The sequence below is a fragment of the Rhinoderma darwinii genome, unplaced genomic scaffold (genome assembly GCF_050947455.1).
Source record: "Rhinoderma darwinii isolate aRhiDar2 unplaced genomic scaffold, aRhiDar2.hap1 Scaffold_644, whole genome shotgun sequence".
NCBI classification, from domain to species: Eukaryota; Metazoa; Chordata; class Amphibia; order Anura; family Rhinodermatidae; genus Rhinoderma; species Rhinoderma darwinii.
In genome coordinates this window covers 17,960-41,839 of record NW_027464200.1, presented here as the reverse complement: position 1 = coordinate 41,839, position 23,880 = coordinate 17,960, and the positions used below count along the sequence as shown (strand labels likewise).

The window sequence follows — 23,880 nt, the reverse complement described above, 5'->3', positions numbered from 1 at the left end:
ACCGCCTTGGCGGCATGGCATCTGGCCAATAGGGCGCAGGTCAATGTCTATAGTTCGTATAGGTACCTGTGGCAGCTTGGACAGTAGCAAGGCAGGCTCGGCTGGGACTAGGCAGCAGGTAGACGTCAGGTGAGGTGAAGCAGGTCAGGCGTGGTATACAGCACGGCACGACTTTGGCTCAGCACAGTACTCGACCAGGATAGTATGGAATGCAGGGAACAGAAACACAAGTTTATGAAGATAATTTTATGAAATAGGAGACCATTGCATAGACAAACTAGGGAAACAACAACAACAACAACAACGCTCAGGCATCAAAGCAGGGGGATGGACCCCTCTTATAGTCCAGGGCACTCACGGCCAGATGTTCATCAAAGTCCGGTGCGCGCGCTGCCCCTTTAAGAGCGAGCACGAGAGTGCGCACACACCCTACAGGATCCGGCTGAGGTGAGTGGAAGCGAGTGCTGGCGTCTCCTGGGGAGGAGGCTGAGGCCAGCGCTTGCCGACTCGTGGCTGCGGCTGTCAGGGGGAGATCGGAGCTGACGGCCCGCAGGCACACACATGACAAACGCACCAGCTCTGTTCCAGGAATTCGTAAATGACATCTTCTGGGATCTACTGTTTGTCTGTGTCATGGTATATCTGGATGATATCTGGATTTATTCACACACTGAAAGCATGTTCTCTTAGGCCACATAATCAAGGTCTCCGTACCTTACAGAGATTTCTTGGCTTCATAAACTTCTATTGCCAGTTCATCCCAAACTTCTCTTCACTTACCCCTCCTATCTCGGCTCTCACCAAGAAGGGAGTGATCGCTAAAGTCTGGACCCCTGGGGCAGAGTCGGCATTCACCAACTTCAAGAGAGCCTTCACTTCTGCCTCCGTTCTTCACCATCCTGATGTGTCTTGGAAATTCTTGTTCGAGGTTGATGCTTCTTCCATTGGTCCTGGAGCACTTCTCTTACAAAGAAACTCCAAGGGTAAGGCGGTCTCCTGTGGCTTCTCAAACCTCTTCTCTGCTGCAGAACGAAACTAGTCCATTGGAGACCTTGAGTTACTGCCTGTCAAATTAGCCTTAGGAGAGTGGAGGCATTTGCTAAAGGAGGCTGCTCACCCCATTATCATCTACACCGATCACAAGAACTACAGTCAACGACTGAGCCCTTGTCAAGCCAGATGGTCACTGTTCTTTGCCAGATTCCAATTCCTACTCTATTTCCGTCCTGCTGATAAAAATATAAAGGCCGTACTCGATAAGTTATCAATATCATTTATTTCTTGGGCTGGTAGAATTGCGTTAGCTAAGATGATGGCCTTGCCAATCATATTGTACGTGTTTCACACAGTGGCTGAACCTCTCCCGTCTTCCTTCATCCCCAGGTTACAGAGGGTACTGTCATTATTTATGTGGAGGGTCCATATGTCCACCTTAGTTAGGCCCTGGCAGTCTGGTGGGATGGGTGTCCCTGATTTGCATAAATATCACATGGCAAATATTCTAGATCAATTTAGGGTGTGGTGATTATCACTGGGGTGTGACATCACTAATGTATGGCGGATTATAAATGGTGTGTGACATCACTAATGTATGACGGATTATCACTGGTGTGTGACATCACTAATGTATGACAGATTATCACTGGGGTGTGACATCACTAATGTATGACGGATTATCACCGGTGTGTGACATCACTAATGTATGGCGGATTATCACTGGTGTGTGACATCACTAATGTATGACAGATTATCACCGGTGTGTGAGTTCACTAATGTATGGCGGATTATAAATGGTGTGTGACATCAGTAATGTATGACGGATTATCACTGGTGTGTGACTTCACTAATGTATGACGGATTATCACTGGTGTGTGACTTCACTAATGTATGGTGGATTATCACTGGTGTGTGACATCACTAATGTATGACGGATTATGACCGGTGTGTGACATCACTAATGTATGACAGATTATCACTGGTGTGTGACATCACTAATGTATGACAGATTATCACTGGGGTGTGACATCACTAATGTATGACGGATTATCACTGGTGTGTGACATCACTGAAGTATGGCGGATTATCACTGGGGTGTGACATCACTAATGTATGACGGATTATCACCGTTGTGTGACATCACTAATGTATGACGGATTATCACCGTTGTGTGACATCACTAATGTATGACGGATTATCCCTGGGATGTGACATCACTAATGTATGACGGATTATCACCGGTGTGTGACATCACTCATATATATGGCGGATTATCACCGTTGTATGACATCACTAATGTATGACGGATTATCACCGTTGTGTGACATCACTAATGTATGACGGATTATCCCTGGGATGTGACATCACTAATGTATGACGGATTATCACCGGTGTGTGACATCACTCATATATATGGCGGATTATCACCGTTGTGTGACATCACTAATGTATGACGGATTATCACCGTTGTGTGACATCACTAATGTATGACGGATTATCCCTGGGATGTGACATCACTAATGTATGACGGATTATCACTGGGGTGTGACATCACTCATATATATGGCGGATTATCACCGGTGTGTGACATCTCTAATGTATGACGGATTATCACTTGTGTGTGACATCTCTAATGTATGACGGATTATCACTTGTGTGTGACATCACTAATGTATGGCGGATTATCACTGGTGTGTGACATCACTAATGTATGACGGATTATCACTGGTGTGTGACATCACTAATGTATGGCGGATTATCACTGGTGTGTGACATTTCTAATGTATGACGGATTATCACTTGTGTGTGACATCACTAATGTATGATGGATTATCACCGGTGTGTGACATCACTAATGTATGACGGGTTATCACCGGTGTGACATCACTAATGTATGACGGATTATCACTGGGGTGTGACATCACTAATGTATGGCGGATTATCACTTGTGTGTGACATCACTAATGTATGACGGATTATCACTTGTGTGTGACATCTCTAATGTATGACGGATTATCACTTGTGTGCGACATCACTAATGTATGACGGATTATCACTGGTGTGTGACATCACTAATGTATGGCGGATTATCACTTGTGTGTGACATCACTAATGTATGACAGATTATCACGGGTGTGTGACATCACTAATGTATGGCGGATTATCACTTGTGTGTGACATCACTAATGTATGACAGATTATCACCGGTGTGTGACATCACTAATGTATGACGGATTATCACTGGGGTGTGACATCACTAATGTATGACGGATTATCACCGGTGTGTGACATCACTAATGTATGATGGATTATCACCGGTGTGTGACATCACTAATGTATGACGGATTATCACCGGTGTGTGACATTACTAATGTATGGCGGATTATCACTGGTGTGTGACATCACTAATGTATGACAGATTATCACCGGTGTGTGAGTTCACTAATGTATGGCGGATTATAAATGGTGTGTGACATCAGTAATGTATGACGGATTATCACTGGTGTGTGACTTCACTAATGTATGACGGATTATCACTGGTGTGTGACTTCACTAATGTATGGTGGATTATCACTGGTGTGTGACATCACTAATGTATGACGGATTATGACCGGTGTGTGACATCACTAATGTATGACAGATTATCACTGGTGTGTGACATCACTAATGTATGACAGATTATCACTGGGGTGTGACATCACTAATGTATGACGGATTATCACTGGTGTGTGACATCACTGAAGTATGGCGGATTATCACTGGGGTGTGACATCACTAATGTATGACGGATTATCACCGTTGTGTGACATCACTAATGTATGACGGATTATCACCGTTGTGTGACATCACTAATGTATGACGGATTATCCCTGGGATGTGACATCACTAATGTATGACGGATTATCACCGGTGTGTGACATCACTCATATATATGGCGGATTATCACCGTTGTATGACATCACTAATGTATGACGGATTATCACCGTTGTGTGACATCACTAATGTATGACGGATTATCCCTGGGATGTGACATCACTAATGTATGACGGATTATCACCGGTGTGTGACATCACTCATATATATGGCGGATTATCACCGTTGTGTGACATCACTAATGTATGACGGATTATCACCGTTGTGTGACATCACTAATGTATGACGGATTATCCCTGGGATGTGACATCACTAATGTATGACGGATTATCACTGGGGTGTGACATCACTCATATATATGGCGGATTATCACCGGTGTGTGACATCTCTAATGTATGACGGATTATCACTTGTGTGTGACATCTCTAATGTATGACGGATTATCACTTGTGTGTGACATCACTAATGTATGGCGGATTATCACTGGTGTGTGACATCACTAATGTATGACGGATTATCACTGGTGTGTGACATCACTAATGTATGGCGGATTATCACTGGTGTGTGACATTTCTAATGTATGACGGATTATCACTTGTGTGTGACATCACTAATGTATGATGGATTATCACCGGTGTGTGACATCACTAATGTATGACGGGTTATCACCGGTGTGACATCACTAATGTATGACGGATTATCACTGGGGTGTGACATCACTAATGTATGGCGGATTATCACTTGTGTGTGACATCACTAATGTATGACGGATTATCACTTGTGTGTGACATCTCTAATGTATGACGGATTATCACTTGTGTGCGACATCACTAATGTATGACGGATTATCACTGGTGTGTGACATCACTAATGTATGGCGGATTATCACTTGTGTGTGACATCACTAATGTATGACAGATTATCACGGGTGTGTGACATCACTAATGTATGGCGGATTATCACTTGTGTGTGACATCACTAATGTATGACAGATTATCACCGGTGTGTGACATCACTAATGTATGACGGATTATCACTGGGGTGTGACATCACTAATGTATGACGGATTATCACCGGTGTGTGACATCACTAATGTATGATGGATTATCACCGGTGTGTGACATCACTAATGTATGACGGATTATCACCGGTGTGTGACATCACTAATGTATGACGGATTATCACTGGGGTGTGACATCACTAATGTATGATGGATTTTCACCGGTGTGTGACATCACTAATGTATGACGGGTTATCCCTGGGATGTGACATCACTCATATATGGCGGATTATCCCTGGGATGTGACATCACTCATATATGGCGGATTATCCCTGGGGTGTGACATCACTCATATATGGCGGATTATCACCGGTGTGTGACATCACTAATGTATGACGGATTATCCCTGGGGTGTGACATCACCAATGTATGACGGATTATCCCTGGGGTGTGACATCACTAATGTATGACGGATTATCCCTGGTGTGTGACATTACTAATGTATGACGGATTATCACCGGTGTGTGACATCACTAATGTATGACGGATTATCCCTGGGGTGTGACATCACTAATGTATGACAGATTATCCCTGGTGTGTGACATCACTAATGTATGACGGATTATCCATGGTGTGTGACATTACTAATGTATGACGGATTATCACCGGTGTGTGACATCACTAATGTATGACAGATTATCCCTGGGGTGTGACATCACTAATGTATGACGGATTATCCCTGGGGTGTGACATCACTAATGTATGACAGATTATCCCTGGGGTGTGACATCACTCATATATATGGCGGATTATCCCTGAGGTGTGACATCACTCATATATGGTGGATTATCCCTGGGATGTGACATTACTGCTAGGAGTGCTGGAAGGTCGGGGCAGCATTACATATTACACAGGTAGATTCCCTGCCCGATGTCTGCTCGCCGCCCCCTTTCCACCCGCGTCCCCCGTGACTTCCTCTCGGGCCCGGTTTCCATGGTGCCGGAGGTGATCTGCGCCGGTAGAGGGCGGGACTTTCAGCCTCTTTACCTGTCATTCACCTTTCGCTGCGGGGCGTGGCCTGACGTGTGTACCAATGGGCGGCGACTAATTGTGTTGAGGGTGAGGTCGGATCGTACCATGTCTATCTCTGGGGGCGTTTTCGGCAAGTACCACTAGTTCCGTCTAGCAGATATGTGAGGCCGCTGTCAGCACCGCAGCCGCCGGATAATACGGGGCTCAGTACCCGGACATGGAGCTTTTCCAAGCCAAGGACCATTACATCCTGCAGAGCGGCGACCGGGCCCTTTGGTGCAGCCGCCACGACGGAACTCTGAGCAGCCGCCCTGGTGAGTGGACATCTCGGGTCGAAGGGGCTATGGAGCGGGAGGGGTAAATAGAGGGGCAGGTGGAGGGGTAAATAGAGGGGCAGGTAGATGGCAGGACGGCTGTAGTGGAGGTGGGGCAGGTAGAGGGGTAGATGGAGGGGCAGGTAGATGGCGTGACAGCTGTAGTGGTGGAGGGGTAGGTAGGTAGATGGCATGACGGCTTTAGTGGAGGTGGGGCAGGTAGAGGGGTAGATGGAGGGGCAGGTAGATGGCAGGACGGCTGTAATGAAGGTGGGGCCGGTGGAGGGGTAGGTAGGTAGAGGGGTGGATGGAGGGGTAGGTAGGTAGATGGCATGACGGCTGTAGTGGAGGTGTGGCCGGTGGAGGGGTAGGTAGATGGAGGGGTAGATGGCAGGACGGCTGTAGTGAAGGTGGGGCAGGTGGAGGGGTAGGTAGATGGAGGGGTAGATGGCAGGACGGCTGTAGTGAAGGTGGGGCAGGTGGAGGGGTAGGTAGATGGCAGGACGGCTGTAGTGGAGGTGGGGCAGGTGTAGGGGCAGGTAGGTAGAGGGGTAGATGGCAGAACGGCTGTAGTGGAGGTGGGGCAGGTAGAGGGGTAGATGGAGGGGCAGGTAGATGGCAGGACGGCTGTAATGAAGGTGGGGCCGGTGGAGGGGTAGGTAGGTAGAGGGGTGGATGGAGGGGTAGGTAGGTAGATGGCATGACGGCTGTAGTGAAGGTGGGGCAGGTAGAGGGGTAGGTAGATGGAGGGGTAGATGGCAGGACGGCTGTAGTGAAGGTGGGGCAGGTGGAGGGGTAGGTAGATGGAGGGGTAGATGGCAGGACGGCTGTAGTGAAGGTGGGGCAGGTGGAGGGGTAGGTAGATGGAGGGGTAGATGGCAGGACGGCTGTAGTGAAGGTGGGGCAGGTGGAGGGGTAGGTAGATGGCAGGACGGCTGTAGTGGAGGTGGGGCAGGTGTAGGGGCAGGTAGGTAGAGGGGTAGATGGCAGAACGGCTGTAGTGGAGGTGGGGCAGGTAGAGGGGTAGATGGAGGGGCAGGTAGATGGCAGGACGGCTGTAATGAAGGTGGGGCCGGTGGAGGGGTAGGTAGGTAGAGGGGTGGATGGAGGGGTAGGTAGGTAGATGGCATGACGGCTGTAGTGAAGGTGGGGCAGGTAGAGGGGTAGGTAGATGGAGGGGTAGATGGCAGGACGGCTGTAGTGAAGGTGGGGCAGGTGGAGGGGTAGGTAGATGGCAGGACGGCTGTAGTGGAGGTGGGGCAGGTGTAGGGGCAGGTAGGTAGAGGGGTAGATGGCAGAACGGCTGTAGTGGAGGTGGGGCAGGTAGAGGGGTAGATGGAGGGGCAGGTAGATGGCAGGACGGCTGTAATGAAGGTGGGGCCGGTGGAGGGGTAGGTAGGTAGAGGGGTGGATGGAGGGGTAGGTAGGTAGATGGCATGACGGCTGTAGTGGAGGTGTGGCCGGTGGAGGGGTAGGTAGATGGAGGGGTAGATGGCAGGACGGCTGTAGTGAAGGTGGGGCAGGTAGAGGGGTAGGTAGATGGAGGGGTAGATGGCAGGACGGCTGTAGTGAAGGTGGGGCAGGTGGAGGGGTAGGTAGATGGCAGGACGGCTGTAGTGGAGGTGGGGCAGGTGTAGGGGCAGGTAGGTAGAGGGGTAGATGGCAGAACGGCTGTAGTGGAGGTGGGGCAGGTAGAGGGGTAGATGGAGGGGCAGGTAGATGGCAGGACGGCTGTAATGAAGGTGGGGCCGGTGGAGGGGTAGGTAGGTAGAGGGGTGGATGGAGGGGTAGGTAGGTAGATGGCATGACGGCTGTAGTGAAGGTGGGGCAGGTAGAGGGGTAGGTAGATGGAGGGGTAGATGGCAGGACGGCTGTAGTGAAGGTGGGGCAGGTGGAGGGGTAGGTAGATGGCAGGACGGCTGTAGTGGAGGTGGGGCAGGTGTAGGGGCAGGTAGGTAGAGGGGTAGATGGCAGAACGGCTGTAGTGGAGGTGGGGCAGGTAGAGGGGTAGATGGAGGGGCAGGTAGATGGCAGGACGGCTGTAATGAAGGTGGGGCCGGTGGAGGGGTAGGTAGGTAGAGGGGTGGATGGAGGGGTAGGTAGGTAGATGGCATGACGGCTGTAGTGAAGGTGGGGCAGGTAGAGGGGTAGGTAGATGGAGGGGTAGATGGCAGGACGGCTGTAGTGAAGGTGGGGCAGGTGGAGGGGTAGGTAGATGGCAGGACGGCTGTAGTGGAGGTGGGGCAGGTGTAGGGGCAGGTAGGTAGAGGGGTAGATGGCAGAACGGCTGTAGTGGAGGTGGGGCAGGTAGAGGGGTAGATGGAGGGGCAGGTAGATGGCAGGACGGCTGTAATGAAGGTGGGGCCGGTGGAGGGGTAGGTAGGTAGAGGGGTGGATGGAGGGGTAGGTAGGTAGATGGCATGACGGCTGTAGTGGAGGTGTGGCCGGTGGAGGGGTAGGTAGATGGAGGGGTAGATGGCAGGACGGCTGTAGTGAAGGTGGGGCAGGTAGAGGGGTAGGTAGATGGAGGGGTAGATGGCAGGACGGCTGTAGTGAAGGTGGGGCAGGTGGAGGGGTAGGTAGATGGCAGGACGGCTGTAGTGGAGGTGGGGCAGGTGTAGGGGCAGGTAGGTAGAGGGGTAGATGGCAGAACGGCTGTAGTGGAGGTGGGGCAGGTAGAGGGGTAGATGGAGGGGTAGATGGCGGTAGGGCAGGTGGAGGGGTAGGTAGATGGAGGGGTAGATGGCAGGACGGCTGTAGTGAAGGTGGTGGAGGGGTAGGTGGCAGGACGGCTGGAGTGGAAGAGGGGTAGGTAGGTGGAGGGGTAGATGGCAGGATGGCTGTAGTGAAGGTGGGGCATGTGGAGGTGGGGCAGGTGGAGGGGTAGGTAGATGGCAGGACGGCTGTAGTGGAGGTTAGGTGGATGGATGGGAGGATGGCTGTAATGGAGGTGGGGCAGGTAGAGGGGTAGATGGAGGGGTATGTAGATGGCATGACGGCTGTAGTGGAGGTGGGGCAGGTGGAGGGGCAGGTAGATGGCAGGACGGCTGTAGTGAAGGTGGGGTAGGTGGAGGGGTAGGTAGATGGCAGGACGGCTGTAGTGAAGGTGGGGCAGGTGGAGGGGTAGGTAGAGGGGTAGGTGGATGGATGGGAGGATGGCTGTAATGGAGGTGGGGCAGGTAGAGGGGTAGATGGAGGAGTAGGTAGGTGGAGGGGTAGGTAGAGGGGTGGATGGAGGGGTAGGTAGGTGGAGGGGTGGATGGAGGGGTAGGTAGGTAGTTGGCATGACGGCTGTAGTGGAGGTGGGGCAGGTAGAGGGGTAGATGGAGGGGTAGGTAGAGGGATGGAGGGGTAGGTAGGTAGATGGCATGACGGCTGTAGTGGAGGTGGGGCAGGTAGAGGGGTAGATGGAGGGGCAGGTAGGTGGAGGGGTAGATGGCAGGACGGCTGGAGTGAAGGTGGGGCAGGTAGATGGCATGACGGCTGTAGTGGAGGAGGGGCAGGTAGGTGGGGCAGGTGGAGGGGTAGGTAGAGGGATGGAGGGGTAGGTAGGTAGATGGCATGACGGCTGTAGTGGAGGTGGGGCAGGTAGAGGGGTAGATGGAGGGGTAGGTAGGTGGAGGGGTAGATGGCAGGACGGCTGGAGTGAAGGTGGGGCAGGTGGAGGGGCAGGTAGATGGCATGACGGCTGTAGTGGAGGAGGGGCAGGTAGGTGGGGCAGGTGGAGGGGTAGGTAGATGGCAGGACGGCTGTAGTGAAGGTGGGGCAGGTTGATGATCTGGGGGGTAAGCGGGCAGGTTGATGATCTGGGGGGTAAGCGGGCAGGTTGATGATCTGGGGGGTAAGCGGGCAGGTTGATGATCTGGGGGGTAAGCGGGCAGGTAGATGATCTGGGGGGTAAGCGGGCACTTTCACTCTATATTTCCGCCATATTGTCACCCAGCTTTCCCAGGAACAGATGGAAATAAGAATGGTCTTCCTTTGTATTGCGCTCTCTTCCTCCCTAGTGGCGGGGGTGGGGTACTCCATATAGGAGGGACATCTATCACTACAACCCCCTGCTAATATTGTGTCGTCGCCCTCGTGCCGCCCGTACAGCTGTGACCCGTTGAGACCCCACAAGATCGTCCGTTCTGGGGATTACTCGCTCGTCTATACGGCACAATTTGTCCCTTGTCGCTCAGATTCTCCCACGTCTCCGTGTTTCCTGCTTCCAACTTGAAGAACTGACTGCCTGCTGCAGAAAACCCCCCTAGTATATACACCCCCCCTAGTATATACACCCCCCCTAGTATATACACCCCCCCTAGTATATACACCCCCCCTAGTATATACACCCCCCCTAGTATATACACCCCCCTAGTATATACACCCCCCTAGTATATACACCCCCCTAGTATAGACCCCCCCTAGTATAGACCCCCCCCTAGTATAGACCCCCCCCTAGTGTATAGACCCCCCCTAGTGTATAGACCCCCCCTAGTGTATAGACCCCCCCTAGTGTATAGACCCCCCCTAGTGTATAGACCCCCCCCTAGTGTATAGACCCCCCCCTAGTGTATAGACCCCCCCTAGTGTATAGACCCCCCCCTAGTGTATAGACCCCCCCCTAGTGTATACTCCCCCCCCCCCCCCCTCCCCCGGTGTATATCCCCCCCCCTCCCTCTGTATATCCCCCCCCCCCTCCCTGTGTATATCCCCCCTCCCACTAGTATGCCCCCCCCCCCCCATGTCAGGTGCCATTGTAAAGAGATCAATGCTATTCACTTCACCTGTCTGAGGTCTTATGTTATTGCTGAAGACTGTAGAGACGTATGCCGCGTATAGAGGGCGTGGATATGTTTGGGCCCTCCTCTTCCTGGTTATAATACGGGCGTCCTCGCTTCCAGCAGATGTTTGGGTCCTCCCCTTCCTGTTATAATTCGGGCTCCCTCGCTTCCAGCTGATATGTTTGTGTCCTCCTCTTCCTGGTATAATACGGGCACCCTCACTCCCAGCAAATATGTTTGGGTCCTCGCCTTCCTGGTATAATACGGGCACCCTCACTCCCAGCGGATATATGTTTGGGTCCTCGCCTTCCTGGTATAATACAGGCGCCCTCGCTTCCAGCGGATATTTTTGGGCCCTCCCCTTCCTGGTATAATACGGGCGCCCTCGCTTCCAGCAGATATATTTGGGCCCTCCCCTTCCTGGTATAATACGGGCGCCCTCGCTTCTAGCAGATATGTTTGGGCCCTCCCCTTCCTAGTATAATACGGGCGCCCTCGCTTCCAGCAGATATGTTTGGGTCCTCCCCTTCCTAGTATAATACGGGCGCCCTCGCTTCCAGCAGATATATTTTGGCACTCCCCTTCCTGGTATAATACGAGCACCCTCGCTTCCAGCAGATATGTTTGGGTCCTCCACTTCCTGGTATAATACGGGCGCCCTCGCTTCCAGCAGATATATTTGGGTCCTCCCCTTCCTGGTATAATACGGGCACCCTCGCTTCCAGCAGATATGTTTGGGCCCTCCCCTTCCTAGTATAATACGGGCACCCTCGCTCCCAGCAGATATGTTTGGGTCCTCCCCTTCTTGGTATAATACGGGCACCATCGCTTCCAGCAGATATGTTTGGGCCCTCCCCTTCCTGGTATAATACGGGCACCCTCGCATCCAGCAGATATGTTTGGGTCCTCCCCTTCCTAGTATAATACGGGTGCCCTCGCTTCCAGCAGATATGTTCGGGCCCTCCCCTTCCTGGTATAATACGGGCACCCTCGCTCCCAGCAGATATGTTTGGGTCCTCCCCTTCCTGGTATAATACGGGCGCCCTCGCTTCCAGCAGATATGTTTGGGCCCTCTCCTTCCTGGTATAATACGGGCACCCTCGCTTCCAGCAGATATGTTTGGGTCCTCCCCTTCCTGGTATAATACGGGGGCCCTCGCTCCCAGCAGATATGTTTGGGCCCTCTCCTTCCTGGTATAATACGGGCGCCCCCGCTTCCAGCATATATGTTTGGGTCCTCCCCTTCCTGGAATAATACGGGCTCCCTCGCTCCCAGCGGATATGTTTGGGTCCTCCCCTTCCTGGTATAATACAGGCGCCCTCGCTTCCAGCATATATGTTTGGGTCCTCCCCTTCCTGGAATAATACGGGCTCCCTCGCTCCCAGCGGATATGTTTGGGTCCTCCTCTTCCTGGTATAATACAGGCGCCCTCGCTTCCAGCATATATGTTTGGGTCCTCCCCTTCCTGGAATAATACGGGCTCCCTCGCTCCCAGCGGATATGTTTGGGTCCTCCTCTTCCTGGTATAATACAGGCGCCCTCGCTTCCAGCATATATGTTTGGGTCCTCCCCTTCCTGGAATAATACGGGCTCCCTCGCTCCCAGCAGATATGTTTGGGTCCTCCCCTTCCTGGTATAATACGGGCGCCCTCGCTTCCAGCAGATATGTTTGGGTCCTCCCCTTCCTGGTATAATACGGGCACCCTCGCTTCCAGCGGATATGTTTGATCCCTCTCCTTCCTGGTATAATACGGGCTCCCTCGCTCCCAGCGGATATGTTTGGGTCCTCGCCTTCCTGGTATAATACGGGGGCCCTCGCTCCCAGCGGATAGGTTTGGCCCCTCCCCTTCCTGGTTCCCTAGAAGAAGAATAAATGTTCCCCTCTGATCGCGGTTAATAATTCAGCGTGACCTCTTTCTTCAGTGCTGGCGGGTCCCTGTCGGTAATAGTTGTGGTGTTTGTGCTTTCCAATATTAATAACCAAATGGACCTTGAGATTCTCCCTTGTGGCGATCACTCGGCTGCTTATGGCCGGGCTCAGCACAGGAGGAGAACCTGCACAGTTACAGCATCCGTGGGGTGCAGGTGAAGCACCTTTGTCCTTTATCTAAGGTCCACACAGCCCAGTAATGACAGAATATGCGAGCAGGTGGGGGGCAGTCTCTGGAGTCGTCTTTAGGCTAGCTTGGCCCTACCTGCTGATGGTTTTCTCGTTCCAGTGAACTTGTGTATATTGTATAGGGTTATAATGGCCAGTTCTGTGACTATTGTTGGATGGAGATCTCTGTGACGATAAGCCCTGTCCTGTTAGTTGTGGGTCCCCATAGTAATGGAAACCAGTCTTCTGTTGGGCCCGGTTATCTAGTTGTTGCATTGCATGATTATTTTTGGGACCTGGACGTGTCAGTGCATCACATGGTCGCGCTGCCGGCAGATTCTGATCGACTGACATGAATTTCAGTGACTTCAATGTTCTGGCAATCACAAGGAGGAAATCTGTAATCTCAAAAGGTAGAAATCCCCAGAGACGGAAGAATCCGATGTCCCCTGAGGGGCGTGAGAAGAGCGGACCACCTGCCGATGTCTCCTGAGGGGCGTGAGAAGAGCGGACCACCTGCCCAATGTCTCCTGAGGGGCGTGAGAAGAGCGGACCACCTGCCGATGTCTCCTGTGGGGCGTGAGAAGAGCGGACCACCTGCCGATGTCTCCTGAGGGGCGTGAGAAGAGCGGACCACCTGCCGATGTCTCCTGTGGGGCGTGAGAAGAGCGGACCACCTGCCGATGTCTCCTGTGGGGCGTGAGAAGAGCGGACCACCTGCCGATGTCTCCTGAGGGGCGTGAGAAGAGCGGACCACCTACTGAGTGCGTGCGACCTCTGTGCTGTCCGTAATTTACGCTACAGTTGCTAAAGAACTGAGGAAAAAAAAAACCTCCTTCATGCTTTACATATGCGCATAAAAAAACGCAGACGCACACCGTACACTGCCACACGGAACTGGAATGCGCAAAACTGACACGTTCATGTGACTAAGGCGGCATACGCCCCTCTATACAAGGCCTAACTCTGCGTCCTCTCCTTGTCTTAGGCCAATGTTTAGGACCTCGTCCTTGTTACTAGAATATTTGCGACCTGTGCCGTCTTGTCCCTTATGGTTGTTCTCTTCTTTTCCTTGGCAGCCACTGACCTTCTCCTGGCCTGGAACCCCATCTGCCTGGGACTAGTGGAAGGAATAATCGGGAAGGTCCAGCTGCACGCAGGTAAGAGTCCATTCTCCGGGCCCCCCTATATTCCAGTTCCCGCATGAGTCGGGGGCCAGTTCTTGACCTGTCATTAAGTTCCTGTGGGGTGATTTGTGCGGCGAGGTCCTGATGGGTAAAGGCACCCACGTGCAGTGACGGATGCTTCGGGCGCTGGTTCTATGTGTGTGAGACCTGCGGCCAGATCCCTGATTCTGTAGAAGTCTCTGTGGCCCGGTGCCCCTGTATGAGCAATACACAGAGAAAAGGGGGACAGATCTGCTCAAAAACAGGCCGTACTTACTAAATGGGCAGGTGGACACCAGGGCGCAGACAAGTCAAAAATGCTACAGAGGGGAGGACTCGGGTGCATTAAATGGTGATCTCCAATCCCACTAGTCTTCAGGGAGTGGCTGCTCCGTGTTATCACTGCACACAACCAAAGCTTCAAATGTGCCAGTCGCAGCCTGTTAGTCACGCCCATACTATTAGATGAGGCGGGCTGCCCTGCACGCCACACCAGGCACTGGCACACCATGCCCTCCCAATAATATAAGACCTGGCTGCATCCTGAAAAAAGTGTATACAGTAAAAGTATCCGTGATCTATCTCGCAATAGCACGGCATGGCCAGTCCAGCGGGATCCAACTAGGGAGCCCACAATTTCTGGAAACGGACATAATCCTCCCTCTTAAGGAAAATCGCCTTCTCGTTGTTTAGCAGCAGGTTCACCTTCACCATGAGAAGAATGCGCAGCACTGGATACAATCAGCTGCGAGCCACGTAGAGATGGCGAGCGGCCTCTGTCTTACCCTGCGCATCCAGACTCCACCCTATAGGCACACGTCCGGACCTCGAGGCAGCGACGCTGCGAATACCTTCTCCATGACCCCGAGTATTCTAGTCCGAAACACATTTAGTTGTGGACAGACCCCCAATATATGAAGGCGACCGGCAGGCTCCAAGCAACACCTCGGACAGCCGGCGCACCAATACGGTGTAAGACTACAGGCACCCTATATACATGGTGCAGGATGTAAAGCTGTCAAAGCCGTCCCTCAGCCTCGAAGAGACTGGAGCCTCCGTCCTTCGCAATATCTGGCCTCTGTCCCATTTATGCAGAGCCACGAGGGGATATAACAAAACCTGATACCCTAAGGATATGAAGCCTGCAGTGCATTGAGTGACCGTGTCCTGTAATATGTCCGCTGCTTAAACTGCGCCTGATAGGCCATGCAGGTGACGGTGGAGCCCACTACGCAGGGTGTGTAAGTCTCCCGGAATTGGCTGAAAAAATGTAAAATCCAACCCATTTAAGAATTGGGAAACTAGTAAACCCCCCCGCCTTCCAATCGCACAAACTCGGGGAGCGTCTGATTCCCCCACAAGGGTGTACACTCCGTTATCCCCCGCAATTGTTTACGTTTCCCTCACATTTTTTTTTAATAAGATCGAACGTCGGTAAGAGAATCCCCCGCCATTGAGAGAAACCAGCAAATGAGGCACCAGCAACATCAACCGCCCCCCAACCCTGAAAGTGCCGGCTTTGCGCCGCCAACAAATATAACCCGGGGTTCAGGAGAGCGAGGCCCCCCGAGTCCTTAGACTTCTGCAGAATCTCTAACCGCAATCTAGGAAGTCTCCTCCGCCTCATGAGGTCCCGAACATGAGCGTTGATCCTGTGAAATGTAAGGGGAGGGAGCCACACGGGTGCGATGTGTAACAAGTAAAGCAGCCGGCGCATGAGCACCACTTTAATAAGACCCTAATGACCGAAAGAGACGGGTGCGTCACGCAGCGACCTGGACATAAGAAGTTCTTCAAAATCCGATCACCTCGTGGTAACCGCCATACACTGATACCAAGTCCTACTCCAGGGGCCGATCTAAAGGGTCAACCAGGAGCAGTGTCGACTCCTGCCAATTAACGGTAAGGCTCTGTTCACACGCAGTAGCAAAATACGTCTGAAATTAAGGAGCTGTTTTTCGCCTTCAAACAGCTCCTGATTTTCAGACGTTTTTGTGACTACTCGCGTTTTTCGTGGCGTATTTTACGGACATTATTGGAGATGTTTTTCAATGGAGTCAATGAAAAATGTCCCAAGAAGTGACATACCCTTTTTCGCGGGCGTCTTTTTACGTGCCGTCTTTTGACAGCGATGCGTAAAATGACACCGCATGGGAACAGAATGTCGTAAAACCCATTGAAAGCGCTGGGCAGATGTTTGTAGGCGTAATGGAGCCGTTTTTTCAGGTGTGATTCAAGGCGTAAAACGGCCGAATTGCGCCTGAAAACGGTATGTTCACACTCACTAAGTCCAGAGAGCCGGCCAAACCCATCAACTAGGGACATAACTGCCGCCAAAGAAAGAGCCGTATCCCCTAAAAAAAAATAACGCATCATCTGCACAGGGCGATTTAACTACCATATTGAAATCCCTTAATAGAGGAGGAGCAGACGTCTACCTGCGGCGGCCAGGGGTGGTATAGCCATGGCAAACGGGTACCCCAAGGGAGTTGAAAGCGGTCGAACAAACCACCATTCGCCCTAATCCTCGCCTTGGCCCTGGGTTCATATCTTGGGTTCTATATTCCAGTACGAATTCCCATACCCAAGGGCGTGCCGGAGATCTCGCCGTTCTATCAAACACCTTGGCAGCGTCCAGCGAGAGAATGGCCCTGTGTCCGTCATTGTCCCGGGGACCTGTAACCTAACAGAAACGTCTTCTATTTATGGAAGTTGCATAAAGCCCATTCAGAAGGTATTACCGAGGCGATCACTTTATTCAACCTGCTAGCGAGGGACCTGGCAAGAATCCTCCCATCTGTGGACAGTAGGGAGATGGGGCGCTAGGACTTCTTTGGGTAGTACTACAATTATAGCCTCTTGCATAGATGCCGGGCAGGTTCCCAATCTAAAGACCTCAGGGAGTGACCCGTCCCCGTATGGTTTATATATCTGTTGGCAAAGCGTCAACTCCAGGGGTCTTCTCATTGGCCATAGAGCCCACTGTCTCCTTCAGACTAAGAGGGGCATTGAACACCGCTCTAGATTCCTCAGTCAGTTTAGGTAACTGGACACTATCTAAAAACCCCAAAATATCCTCATTTGTAGGATTCACCAGGGAGATCTATAAAGAAGCATAAAAGGCCTCCAGTGCCGGTAATACGCCCGGTGTATCCGATACCAATGGCCTGGAGAGCACGAATACATGAGGTTCCCTGCTGCGCCTTCAAAATCATGGACAACATATGACCAACCCTCTCCCCATCTTAAAAAAACCCTTCCTATCTGCCACCTCTAGAAGATGACGCCTCCGACTAGACTGGGTACCTTGTGTTGGGTCAGCAATAAAGCCTGCTGCTGCTGCGTCTGTATGCAGCTCGGGCCTTGGACTTATACTTGGTGGTGATAACGCATTGGTTACCTCACCTCTCCGAAGCCTTCGTGGTCTCCCACATTAACATCAAAATATTCCTTCAGCAATCACGGTACCTCCCCGCTGTCCTGCATAAGATCGTCAAAACGGATTAAGCCGCCTAAGCTTTGCCCCCCCCCCAACCTACCTGTCAGATCTACAACCACCCGAGGGAGGGAGAGCGATCTGACAAGGATCTAGGTAAATACTTCGCCGTACTAACCAAAGGGAGCAGTGAAAACCTTCAGAGCCAGGTCTATCCGGGATAACGATGCAGAAGTGGAGGAGGACGATGGTCCATCATGAGGGTGACCGGTCCACTAATACAACCTCACCAAGGAGACTCCAAAAGTGGTCGGCTCCGAACCAGAAGGCTGGAAGACTGAAAACACCTACGCTAAGTAGTCAGGCCCATTATTGTATAAGGAGACCCCCCAGGATGCAAAGCCACACAATCCAGCATCTCCCCCAGCGGGACCGTGGAAAAGGGGGGAGGAATGTGCAAGGAAATGAGAATAAGAAGTAGTTGATGTATTCTGCAGAGGAGACCTGTAAAGTGCCGGTCCTCCGCCTGTAAAGCCCCTGTAAAGTGCCGGTCCTCCGCCTGTAAAGCCCCTGTAAAGTGCCGGTCCTCCGCCTGTAAAGCCCCTGTAAAGTGCCGGTCCTCCGCCTGTAAAGCCCCTGTAAAGCGCCGGTCCTCCGCCTGCTGTCCTCCACGGCCCTGACCAGGTCTATTCTTTTACACCGTGATGCGGACTCCTCGAGAATCATTGGAATAAGTCTACCAATGGTCTGCAAAGTAAATCCACCCGATCTCCAGTGACGTGTTTCCTGTAAGCCATAAATAACCGGCACCTGAACAGCCCATGGCAGCTCCAGACCGACTCCTAACATTACCGGAACAGAGAGAACCGTATTGCGTGATGGAAATAAATCAGAAGGATGTATATACAGCCCCACAAATCCCAAACACCCCTGAATAGTCAGGTCAGACCCCCCCCCCCCCCGGGTCCCTTTACACAATAGTTATAGCGATAATCTCTCCGCGAGCGAGCAGACGTCAGTGTAGAGTAACGCCCGACTCCAGCAAGAGCAGCAACAGTCCTGGAGAAGAAGGGAATATACAGACCGGAAGGAGCAGCAACACCCCCCCCCCCCACGTCCAACTCCCCGGGACGGACAAGCGACAAACAGGACCACAAAGTCCCCACCGCTCATGGCACCGTACAGGAAGGTCACTATAGCTACGTCTGACGTGTCGGGGGGTTCAGGATCCTGCCAGTGTAAGGCTTCATTAGGATCCTCCAAAATATGGGTACTGCCCAAGGCCACCACCCGCAGCTTGTCAGGGAAAAGCATTCAATATACCACTTATCCCGTAGCCTTGGCTTAATATCAAGGAAACGTGCGCTTCATTTCTGGACCGCAGCCGTGTAGTCCGGAGAGAGGGAAGTTTAAGCTCCGGCAGGTCACGAGCTCTACGTGGGAGGGTTTCCCCATCTTTAGAATGAAGCACTTTAGCCAGGATTGGACGTGGCGGACGGCCTAGTGGCCCTTACAATGGCGATGGCTCTTCTTTCACAAACCACTCCTCAATGAGTTCTGTGGGGGTAGACCCTCCGCTTTTCCAGGGACCCCAATGATACGGATTTTACGCCAGGACCTGCACAGCCCTCCTAGAGACCACCTTAATTCTGCCCATATTGTCCTCTAGGGCAGCGGTTCCAGCTTCCACCTCGGCGGTCCCCTCAGAAATTGTATGAATATCTAGTCCCAGGACGGACTGTTCTTGTCTCACCCCCCCCCCCCCCTTTGTAGTGTAATGGAGCTAATGGCAGAATTCCACTTAGTTGTTACCAGAGGGGCTTTCACGTGCACTATGATTTCTACTCTGTGGGAGCAGCGGCGCCCTGTTGGGTTCCCTGGTCTGCTCGTCATCTGAGGACCTTCCTGCAGAGTCTGTGCCATAAGCACCGCTGTCCTGGGCCCAAGGAGGTTCTGGCATCAGCCATAGCATCAGAATCTTCTCTGGCAAACGCTCAGCCTCGCTGCAACTGCCTCCCTATTATAAACAGGCACCGAGGACCGCCACTCCCGCTCGGCGCCATCTTGGAAATCAGCAGCCCGTCCGGCCTTCATTTGCGTTTCCCCCCCTTTCCGCGGCATCCTGTGCAGCAGAGGGTAGATCTGGTAACTATATAGACAGGGGAATGCAACAATAGGCCAAAACCCGCTACAAAGTCAGTGCATTCTGGATAAAAGTGCGGAGTGGAGGTCGGAGAGCTGAAGCGTGCGTCGCACTGTCAGCCCCCATGTGGCACTCTTTAGTTATAAAAGCTGCACAAAACCTGAAGTTTGGGACTCTGATTAGTAAAGTGTGTCCCCCGTCCCCCCCCAGTGATTCAGTACCGGGCCGGGGAGGGACAGACGTGGAGACCAGAACAGTCCTTTATATCCTCCGTCCTGAGAGATGTGAAGTCACGGCCGTGTAAAAACGTTCTCGATCTCCAGTGGAACTTCACGTGAATGCGGCTTCTTCAGGTTACAAACGTTTATCGCCAACTAAGTGCAGACCACGTTAAGTTACAGAGCGGGGGCCCCGAGGGCTGAGGAGCAAGCCACCAACACTCCGCTGACTCCATAACTGCAGAGTACAGACCTCCTCTGGTATTCACATCCGCACAAAATCTGCGCCCGGGAGCTTCATGGCACGGGGGGCGAACATCACCCAGCACAATGCCAAGCGTCAGATGGAGGGGGGTAAAGCCGCCGCCACTGGACTCTGGAGCAGCGTGTTCTGTGAAGTGACGCTTCTCTCTGACATGTTCTGCGGAGTGATGCTTCTCTATATGACGTGTTCTGTGGAGTGACGCTTCTCTATATGACGTGTTCTGTGGAGTGACGCTTCTCTATGTGACGTGTTCTGTGGAGTGACGCTTCTCTATGTGACGTGTTCTGTGGAGTGACTCTTCTCTATGTGACGTGTTCTGTGGAGTGACGCTTCTCTATGTGACGTGTTCTGTGGAGTGACTCTTCTCTATGTGACGTGTTCTGTGGAGTGACGCTTCTCTATATGACGTGTTCTGTGGAGTGACGCTTCTCTATGTGACGTGTTCTGTGGAGTGACGCTTCTCTATGTGACGTGTTCTGTGGAGTGACTCTTCTCTATGTGACGTGTTCTGTGGAGTGACGCTTCTCTATATGACGTGTTCTGTGGAGTGACGCTTCTCTATGTGACGTGTTCTGTGGAGTGATGCTTCTCTATATGACGTGTTCTGCGGAGTGACTCTTCTCTATGTGACGTGTTCTGCGGAGTGACTCTTCTCTATGTGACGTGTTCTGCGGAGTGACTCTTCTCTATGTGACGTGTTCTGCGGAGTGACTCTTCTCTATGTGACGTGTTCTGTGGAGTGACGCTTCTCTATGTGACGTGTTCTGTGGAGTGACTCTTCTCTATGCGACGTGTTCTGTGGAGTGATGCTTCTCTATATGACGTGTTCTGCGGAGTGACTCTTTATGTGACGTGTTCTGTGGAGTGACGCTTCTCTATGTGACGTGTTCTGTGGAGTGACGCTTCTCTATATGACGTGTTCTGTGGAGTGACGCTTCTCTGTGACGTGTTCTGTGGAGTGACGCTTCTCTATGTGACGTGTTCTGTGGAGTGTCGCTTCTCTATATGACGTGTTCTGTGGAGTGACGCTTCTCTGTGACGTGTTCTGTGGAGTGACGCTTCTCTATGTGACGTGTTCTGTGGAGTGACGCTTCTCTATGTGACGTGTTCTGTGGAGTGACGCTTCTCTGTGTGACGTGTTCTGTGGAGTGACGCTTCTCTATATGACGTGTTCTGTGGAGTGACGCTTCTCTGTGACGTGTTCTGTGGAGCGACGCTTCTCTATATGACGTGTTCTGTGGAGTGACGCTTCTCTATATGACGTGTTCTGTGGAGTGACGATTCTCTATGTGACGTGTTCTGTGGAGTGACGCTTCTCTATGTGACGTGTTCTGTGGAGTGACGCTTCTCTATGTGACGTGTTCTGTGGAGTGACGCTTCTCTATGTGACGTGTTCTGTGGAGTGACGCTTCTCTATGTGACGTGTTCTGTGGAGTGACGCTTCTCTATGTGACGTGTTCTGTGGAGTGACGCTTCTCTATGTGACGTGTTCTGTGGAGTGACGCTTCTCTATGACGTGTTCTGTGGAGTGACGCTTCTCTATGACGTGTTCTGTGGAGTGACGCTTCTCTATGACGTGTTCTGTGGAGTGACGCTTCTCTATGACGTGTTCTGTGGAGTGACGCTTCTCTATGACGTGTGCTGTGGAGTGACGCTTCTCTATGACGTGTGCTGTGGAGTGACGCTTCTCTATGACGTGTGCTGTGGAGTGACGCTTCTCTATGACGTGTTCTGTGGAGTGACGCTTCTCTGTGACGTGTTCTGTGGAGTGACGCTTCTCTGTGACGTGTTCTGCGGAGTGACGCTTCTCTGTGACGTGTTCTGCGGAGTGACGCTTCTCTATGTGACGTGTTCTGCGGAGTGACGCTTCTCTGTGACGTGTTCTGCGGAGTGACGCTTCTCTATGTGACGTGTTCTGCGGAGTGACGCTTCTCTATGTGACGTGTTCTGCGGAGTGACGCTTCTCTATGTGACGTGTTCTGTGGAGTGACTCTTCTCTATGTGACGTGTTCTGTGCGGTGACGCTTCTCTATGTGACGTGTTCTGTGCGGTGACGCTTCTCTATGTGACGTGTTCTGTGGAGTGACGCTTCTCTATGATGTGTTCTGTGCGGTGACGCTTCTCTATCTGCCGGTCTGGGTTTGATGTCAGGAGATCGTTACCTGCCTGACTGCATTGTGCACCATGTAAAGTTTGGTGGGGGAGGGGTAATGCGGGTGTTTTTCAGGGGTCGGCCCCTTAGTTCCAGTGAAGGGTTAATTCTTCAGCACACACGACGTTCTGGACAATTGTAGCTTCCAACATTGTGGGAACAGTTTGGGGTTCTGGCTTTTCTGTTCCCCGTGACTGCGCCCAGTGTACAAGCTCCTTAAACATTTGGTTGTTTCGGTCGGTTGTTTCGGTCGGTCGGTTGTTTCGGTCGGTCGGTTGTTTCGGTCGGTCGGTTGTTTCGGTCGGTCGGTTGTTTCGGTCGGTCGGTTGTTTCGGTCGGTCGGTTGTTTCGGTCGGTCGGTTGTTTCGGTCGGTCGGTTGTTTCGGTCGGTCGGTTGTTTCGGTCGGTCGGTTGTTCCGGTCGGTCGGTTGTTCCGGCCGGTTGTTCCGGTCGGTCGTTTGGTCGGTCGGTCGGTCGTTTGGTCGGTCGGACGGTCGTTTGGGTGGTCGGTCGGTTGGTCGGTCGGTTGTTTGGTTGGTAGGTTGGTCGGTCGGTTGGTTTGTTGCTTGGCTGGTTGGCTTGTTGGTTGGTTGGTCGGGGGAGTTTGGGGTGGAAGAACTTGACCGGCCGTACAGAGTCCTGACCTCAACCCCATCCAACACCTTTTGTGATGAACTAGAAGGGAGATAACGAGCCCGGCCCCTCCCCCCAACATCAGTCTCTGACCTCACAAATGATCTTCTGGATGAATAAGCAAAAATTCCCACAGACCCAGAATTTGGTAGAAAGCCCCAGAAGAGTGGAAGACGTTTTAGTGTAGAACCGCTCCATATTAATGTCTGTAGATTTATAAGGGACGTCATGTAAGCTCCTGTAGTGTAATTGGAGGGGGCACATACTTTTCTCCACACAGTGCAGGTAAACCTCTTGTAAGGAACAATGGAGCGTTTAGCGTCAGGAAATCTCCGGCCTTCCCCTCACTAGGCCGGACCTTTCATGTATTTCGGATTAACCTTTGGGGCTTCTTTTCCGCAGATCTTCCTTGGTGGCTTCTTCTCATTCGTCAGAAGTCCCTGATTGGTGTCCTTCCTGAAGACCATGAAATCTACAAAGTCACCAAGATCGCCGTCATCCCATTATCTGCAGCAGAACCGCAGGACCTTGAGCTGGAGGTGGGTGTGAAATAGGAGTGCAATACTCACTGCGGCCTGGGAATGGCGCTCAATGCGGGGCCAGAACTTGCACATGCTGCAAAATTATACCAGTGTGTAGAAGGCAGTCACTAGTGTTACAGTATTGTGTAGTAGTGTGTAGAAGGCAGTCACTAGTGTTACAGTATTGTGTAGTAGTGTATAGGGCAGTCACTAGTGTTACAGTATTGTGTAGTAGTGTGTATAGGGCAGTCACTAGTGTTACA

At 52.0% G+C, this 23,880-nt stretch overlaps 1 protein-coding gene across 1 annotated transcript; it reads left to right on the top strand.

The window, feature by feature from the left end:
- Nucleotides 1–5,878: 5,878 nt before the first annotated feature.
- On the top strand, nt 5,879–23,635 carry LOC142726970 (phosphatidylinositide phosphatase SAC2-like; the record flags this gene model as incomplete). The annotated part of the gene is made up of 3 exons (XM_075849028.1): nt 5,879–6,216; nt 14,163–14,243; nt 23,499–23,635. Coding segments are annotated over exons 1-3 (315 nt in total), but the record flags the coding sequence as incomplete, so codon positions are not given.
- Between the last annotated feature and the right edge of the window lie 245 nt (nt 23,636–23,880).